Genomic DNA, 5,801 nt, shown 5'->3' with positions numbered 1-5,801 from the left:
CGGGCAGCGGCGCGTGGGGCTGGCGGGGACGGCGGGGCAGCTCCGCGTTTGCTGTGCCGCAGGGAGATGAGCATGCTGGTGGCCAGCGAGGACTCCAGCTACATGCCGGCCCGCGTCGTGGTGCTGGGGGGAGACAGCCCAGCCACCGTCAGGACGGAGCTCAACGCGGTGAGTCTCGCCGGGGCCGCTCGGGCCGTGGTGCCCCACAGGAGCAGCAGGCCGGTCCTCGCTGTGCCCCGTGAAGGTCTCGCCCCGGCGCGGGGCCCTGGGAGGTGTCCCATGGGGAGGTGGGGATGGCAGGAGCGGTGCTGCGGCAGCCTCCTGGCCGTAGACTTGGGCACAGGCAGCCCTGCAGCAGCCCGGTCGGCAGCAGGCTGGCGTGCTGGGGCTGCGAGGCAGAAGCGGGGCCCCGTGGCTGGCGGGGGGTACGGAGGCCGTGGCTTTAAAGGGGGGTGGCCGGGGGGCATGCAGGGTGGCTGGCGCTCACTGCCTGGGGTGCTGAGGGCTCGCTGTCTGCCTGCAGGTGACCGTCCTGCCCTCGGACAGCAGAGTGATCCTGCTGGAGAACATGACCCGCTTCTGGCCCGTCATCCAGATCCGGGTGAAGCGGTGCCAGCAGGTAGGGGAGCGGGGGCCGGGCCGGGGAGATGGCGGCACGGGGCATCGGGGGCCTGAGGAGCTGAGGGTCGCGCTCTCCCGCAGGGCGGCATCGACACGCGTGTGCGTGGCATCGAGGTGCTGGGTCCCAAGCCGACTTTCTGGCCCATCTTCAAGGAGCAGCTGTGCCGGCGGACGTTCCTCTCCTGCACTGCTCGGGCTCACGCCTGGTGCCAGGAGATCTGCCGTGACCGGGGGCGACTGCTGCAGCTCTTCGGCAGGTGGGTCGTCTCCTGCCCATGCCATCGCGTCCCCTCACAGCTCGTGAGGGTGACTGCGGGGCCGGGAGAGGAGCAGCCGGGTGTCCCGCAGGGCCGGGGCCACCTCGGGCTCCCCCAGGTTTAAGCTGCGCATGTGGGCGCAGCTCACCCCCCCAAGAGAGGCGGCCCGCAGGGGCAGGCGCAGGCAGGATCTCGCGGCTGCAGGCGCTGCGCAGCCCCCCGTTTTGGTGGGGGCCGCCGAGCCTGGCGAGGTACAGAGTGGGGAGCGACGGCTGCGCTCTGCTTTCCCGGGGGGATCCCCCCAGCCGTCGGCAGGTGCCCGGTCGCTGTTGCAGGCTGAACCGGGCGCTGCAGCACGAGCAGGGCTTCGCCGACCGCTTCCTTCCCGACGACGAGGCGGCCCGCGCCTTGGGCAGGACGTGCTGGGAGGCCCTGGTGAACCCCTTGGTGCAGAGCATCACCAGCCCAGGTACCCCGCGCTCTCCCGGGCCCGTCGGCGCCGTGCCCCAGGCTGCGGCACCCGGCTCTGAGCCCGCTTGGCCTCGCAGACCCGTGCGGCATCAGCCCCCTGGCCTGGCTGCTGAGCGAGTACCTGGAGAGCGTGGAGCCGCCCGGCTGCGCCGCGAGCCGCGGTGCCGTCTTTGGTTCCCGTGTGCGGCGCCTGACCCAGCTCCTGGTGCACGTGGACCCCGGCGGCGGCCTGGAGCCGGAGGAGGCGAGGACAGCCGGTGAGCGAGGGGCTGCCCTCCCGTGGGGCTGGGCGAGGGGTGGTCCCGAGCACCAGGCTGTGGCCACGGGGAGCCCCGTGGCACAGGAGGCTCCTGGGCTCGTGGCCGTGTCTTCCCGGCATCTCCTCTGCCCTGCGCTCCCGGGGAGAGGGGAAGGCCGCTGGCGGTCAGCGTGCCGAGCCCGGGGTTGTCCCTCGGCAGGCGGGAAGGAGGGGAAGAACAAGGAGGTGCCGGCCAGGGCTGCGAAGGTGGCGGTGGAGAAGTCGAGCAGCCTGCGGGACATCTCGCAGTGCTGGCGTGGCGTGGTGCAGCAGCAGGTAGAGCTTGGGGGGCCGGAGAGGGCGCGTGGGACGCCGCACCGGGTGGGCGTAGTGGGGAGTGGGGCTGTTCCTGGCCTCGGTGGGGCCCGGAGGGGTGTGGGGGCAGCCCCGCTGTGCTCACCACCCTGGCAGGGCTCGTGCTTCAGGCCGGGAGACGGGTATGGCGTCAGGCCACTTATTTTCTGCTGGGCTGCTGTCTGGCCCCCCGCAGCCCCTGCCCACCTCTCGGGGCTGCGCTCCCGCCTTGCCGCAAGCTCTCGGTCGCCCGTGGCTGCACCGGGGCCTCAGGTCATGCCCCGGCCGCGACCTGGGCGGTTAGCGTCGGCGGAGCGAGGCTGCGGCCGCGGACCTTCCCGCAGGCGACGGGCACGTCCCGCTGCGGGGCTCAGCCCTGTCGCGCCGCATCCTGCAGGTGCAGCGGTTCCTGGAGGCGGCGGGGCAGGCGCCGGACCTCGTGGAGCGATACTGCGGGCTGTACCAGCGCCTGCGCGGCGCCACGGAGGAGCTCTTCGGGCAGCAGGCCGCCTTCGTGCTGGCCCTGGGCCAGGGCTTCGCGGGGGCTTTGCTGCAGCTCTCCTTCCTTACCACCCTGCACGTGAGTCGAGGGAGCGTGGCGCCGGGGCTGGCACGCTCCTGCCCGGACCTGGTGCCTGGGCACCTGAGAGCCCCCCTGCCCGAGCGCCCCGGGGTTTGCCGGGTGCTCCCCCCGGGGCCGTTCCCCCAGCCTGGCCCTGCGGCCACCCGGCGAGCCCCCTCCGCAGCCAGCCCCGTCCCTTCCGCAGGTGAGCGAGCAGTTCGCCCGCTACCTTGATGTGCAGATCCAGGAGCTCCACGGGGCTGCGGGCAGCGTGGGGCCGCTGCGGCGGCTGCAGCGGATCCTGGAGCCCTTCGTCGTCTTCAGCGGCCTGGAGCTCGCCCACACCTTCGAGCACTTCTACCGGTGAGGGGCGGGGGCCTGCCAGGTCGCCACGGGACCCGAGGGCCTGGCACGGCGGTGCCGAGGCCGTGGCTGAGCCCGGGCTGGCGCGGCAGTGGTGCTCCCGCTTTGCTTACGCGGAGGAAAGGCTGCGAGGGCCCACGGGCGCTGCCGGTCTGCGGAGGCGCGTTCCCTGCTGGCGACGGGGAGGGGAGACGGGTGCTGCCGGGCCCGTGCGCCTCGGGGTGAGGCCAGAGCCGGGGCCGTCTCCCTCTCCTGCCGGCCGGCCGATGGCCACAGGGCTCGGGCCGGCCCCTGACCCGACGCCGGTGGCTGTGGCAGGCACTACCTGGGGGACCGGCTCCTGGCGCAAGGGCCGTCGTGGCTGGAAGGAGCCATCGTGGAGCAGATCGGGCTGTGCTTCCCCAGCCGCTTCCCCCAAGAGATGCTGAGCAACTTGGCCGAGTCGGAGGAGCTCCAGCAGCAGTTCTACCTCTTCCAGCTGCAGGAGCGGGACAAGCGGCTGCTGGAGCTGGACACGGACCTGGACGAGGTAGCGCGCTGGTGGGGCGGGGAGGCTGGGGGCTGCCCACCTTCCTCATGGGGATCCGGGGGCCTCTTCTGAGCCGCCCTCGTGTCCGCGTGCCCAGGCACCGGGGACGGCCTCGGCGGCGGACGGGCCAGAGGTGAAGGTGCTAGCCCTGTCCCCGCGCTGCTGGCCCGTTTCCCCGTTCTGCTACATGGATGAACCCGGGAGGTTTTTCTCGGCGGCGCTGAGCTCCCCGCTGGACGAATTCGCCGACTTCTGCCGGCGGAGTGAGTGTCGCGGTGGCGGGCACGGGGCTCGCCGGGGCCCGGGTCCTCCGCAGGAGCGCTGGGCTGTGCTGGGAGCGCCCGGCAGAGCTGGCCCCCGGCCCTCGCGCTGACGCCGTCTCTGGCAGGCCAGAGCCAGCTGGGCTGGGAGTGCACGAAGCCCCGGCGGTTGCAGTGGACGTGGCTGGGCCACGCCGAGCTGCGGTTTGGAGACTGCGTCCTCCACGTGTCCACGCTGCAGATGTACATCCTGCTGTGCTTCAACAGCGCCGAGGTAGGAGCCGGGGCCGCGGCGGGGCGAGGGAGGCGGCGGATGCCGGAGCGTGGCGTGGCCGTGTCCTCCCTTCTGCCGGGGTCTCCGGCGGTCTTTGGGGCTGGACCTGCGGCTGGTGGGTCTCGGCTGGCCGTTCCCCTCCCGCGCTCTCCTGCAGGAGGTGGCCGTGGAGGCCCTGCTGCAGGCTACGGGGCTCCCCGCTGACCTGGTGCACCACGCGCTGACGCCGCTGACCCACGGCGAGGGCGTCCTGGTGCAGAGCTGCACGCCGGGAGGTGAGCGTGGGGCTGGGGCACCCCTGGGGGGTGCTGGGGTAGGGGAGGCGAGTCTGTCTGCCGGTGCGTGGGTGGCTGGGTTTCGGGTCTGCGCGTGGGGCTGGGGACCGGGGCCAGGGGTTGTGCGTGCGGCTGTCGCTTGGGGGGGCCGGGGATGGGGCTGACCCCTGCGAAGGCAGCAGTGGGAGGCCCGCGGTCGGGTCCGACAGCCCTGCGGGGGTCCTGGGGCTCCTTCAGGGCCCATCTCGGGGCTCGGCTGACCCTGGGTCGGGTGCTAGCTCCAGGTGCGCTGCGGCTGAACCAGGCGGCCCTGGCCCGTGCCTCTGGCCGCCACCTGAGGCTGCTGCCCCGGCAGAGGTACCTGCGGGCAGAGAGGGCTGACGTCAGCGCCCTGGAAAGGAAGAGGAACGTCCTCTGCTGCCTCATCACCCGCATCCTCAAACTGGAGAAGCAGCTCCACATTGACAACCTGGTGTTTAGGGTATGGAGGGCTCAGGGGGGTGGGCAGAGAGGGGCCACCCGGGTGCTGCGCCGTGCTGCAGCGTATGGCTCCCTTGCTGCTGTAGGTGATTGATGCCTGCCAGAAGGGTGAGCTGGGGCCAGGGCTGCGATTCCTGAGCTTCTGCTGCCACAGCGTGGATGTGCTGTCCTGTGTCCTGCACCTGCTGAACCAGGGCTATCTCCGGCGCCAGGAGGAGAGGCCTCATGTCTTGGAATACATCTCTGCTGAACCCACAACACCCCCTACCTCCCAGGTCCAGCCCCAGGTTGCCTTCCAGACTGTAGAAATCAAGACAGCAGCAAGCCCAGCCTCTGCTGAAAAGAGACAGACTTTTTCCACCTTCAGGTAGACAAGGACCTGGCTGGGCTGAGTCGAGCCTGTCTCTTGTGGGTTTTGTTTTAAATAAACGAGCCAAGCCCCACCCAGGCCCAGGTCGTAGTCTGTCGGAGAGCTCAGCTGGCCCATGGCATGGAACATGGTTCAACAGCCCTGAGAGCTGTGCTTGCTGGAGTGGTGGTAGTAGCCGCACCCTGCCCCTACGCGTTCTCTCCTCAGGCATGGAGGGACACACACACGCCCCTGCCGTAATGGTACCAGCATTAATTTATTAAAATTAATCCCGAAAAGTAACCGTACAATAAATTTAAAAAAAATAGAATCTTGTAAAAAAAAAACCCAGGTGCCCCCATGCCACACCTCCAGCTGGCAGCACCGTGGGGCAGGGCTGGTCGGGAAGGGATGGGGAAATGAGGGGGACAGCCTCAGCCGCGCTCTGCTCTGCCAGCCTTGGCAGCAGGGCTGCAGGGGGACTACAAAAGCCGCTGAGGCTCAGCCCTGTGGGGCAGGGCCGGGCACAGCAGCGTTGAGGCTGGCAGTGGGGCTGGCAAGGGGCGGTACAAGGTTGGTGGGCCCTGCATCCCCCCAGGAGCAATCCTGCTGGCTCCAGCGCTGGGGAACATGCCTGGGCCCAGCCCAGCTGGGGCCCCGGCTGGCTGGGGAGCTGGCCTGGCAGGCATGTCAGGGGGGAAAAGTGGGGCCCAGAGCCCTTTCTGGGTCCCTGCTGGCTGGTGCCAACCCTTGTCCCAGGCTGCTCTT

The 5,801-nt window shown here is 70.5% G+C and overlaps 1 protein-coding gene across 1 annotated transcript in view; it reads left to right on the top strand.

Moving 5' to 3' along the window:
* Positions 1 to 5,075, top strand: part of LOC104838238 (cullin-9-like) — a 21,090-nt gene extending 16,015 nt beyond the window's left edge. Inside the window, exons 10-23 of the mRNA XM_010577867.1 lie at positions 63 to 168; positions 524 to 619; positions 703 to 878; positions 1,214 to 1,347; positions 1,427 to 1,606; positions 1,808 to 1,923; positions 2,339 to 2,521; positions 2,709 to 2,866; positions 3,185 to 3,395; positions 3,493 to 3,658; positions 3,784 to 3,929; positions 4,087 to 4,204; positions 4,483 to 4,685; positions 4,771 to 5,075. Coding sequence (XP_010576169.1) covers positions 63 to 168; positions 524 to 619; positions 703 to 878; positions 1,214 to 1,347; positions 1,427 to 1,606; positions 1,808 to 1,923; positions 2,339 to 2,521; positions 2,709 to 2,866; positions 3,185 to 3,395; positions 3,493 to 3,658; positions 3,784 to 3,929; positions 4,087 to 4,204; positions 4,483 to 4,685; positions 4,771 to 5,055 — 2,278 coding nt within the window. The 3' untranslated portion in view covers positions 5,056 to 5,075. The remainder of the gene's footprint in view (positions 1 to 62; positions 169 to 523; positions 620 to 702; positions 879 to 1,213; positions 1,348 to 1,426; positions 1,607 to 1,807; positions 1,924 to 2,338; positions 2,522 to 2,708; positions 2,867 to 3,184; positions 3,396 to 3,492; positions 3,659 to 3,783; positions 3,930 to 4,086; positions 4,205 to 4,482; positions 4,686 to 4,770) is intronic.
* Positions 5,076 to 5,801: the final 726 nt, after the last annotated feature.

Source organism: Haliaeetus leucocephalus, unplaced genomic scaffold, assembly GCF_000737465.1.
Source record: "Haliaeetus leucocephalus isolate CR32 unplaced genomic scaffold, Haliaeetus_leucocephalus-4.0 Scaffold577, whole genome shotgun sequence".
Classification (NCBI taxonomy): Eukaryota; Metazoa; Chordata; class Aves; order Accipitriformes; family Accipitridae; genus Haliaeetus; species Haliaeetus leucocephalus.
The sequence above is the reverse complement of the archived record's forward strand: the minus strand, read 5'-3'. Positions and strand labels throughout refer to the sequence as shown.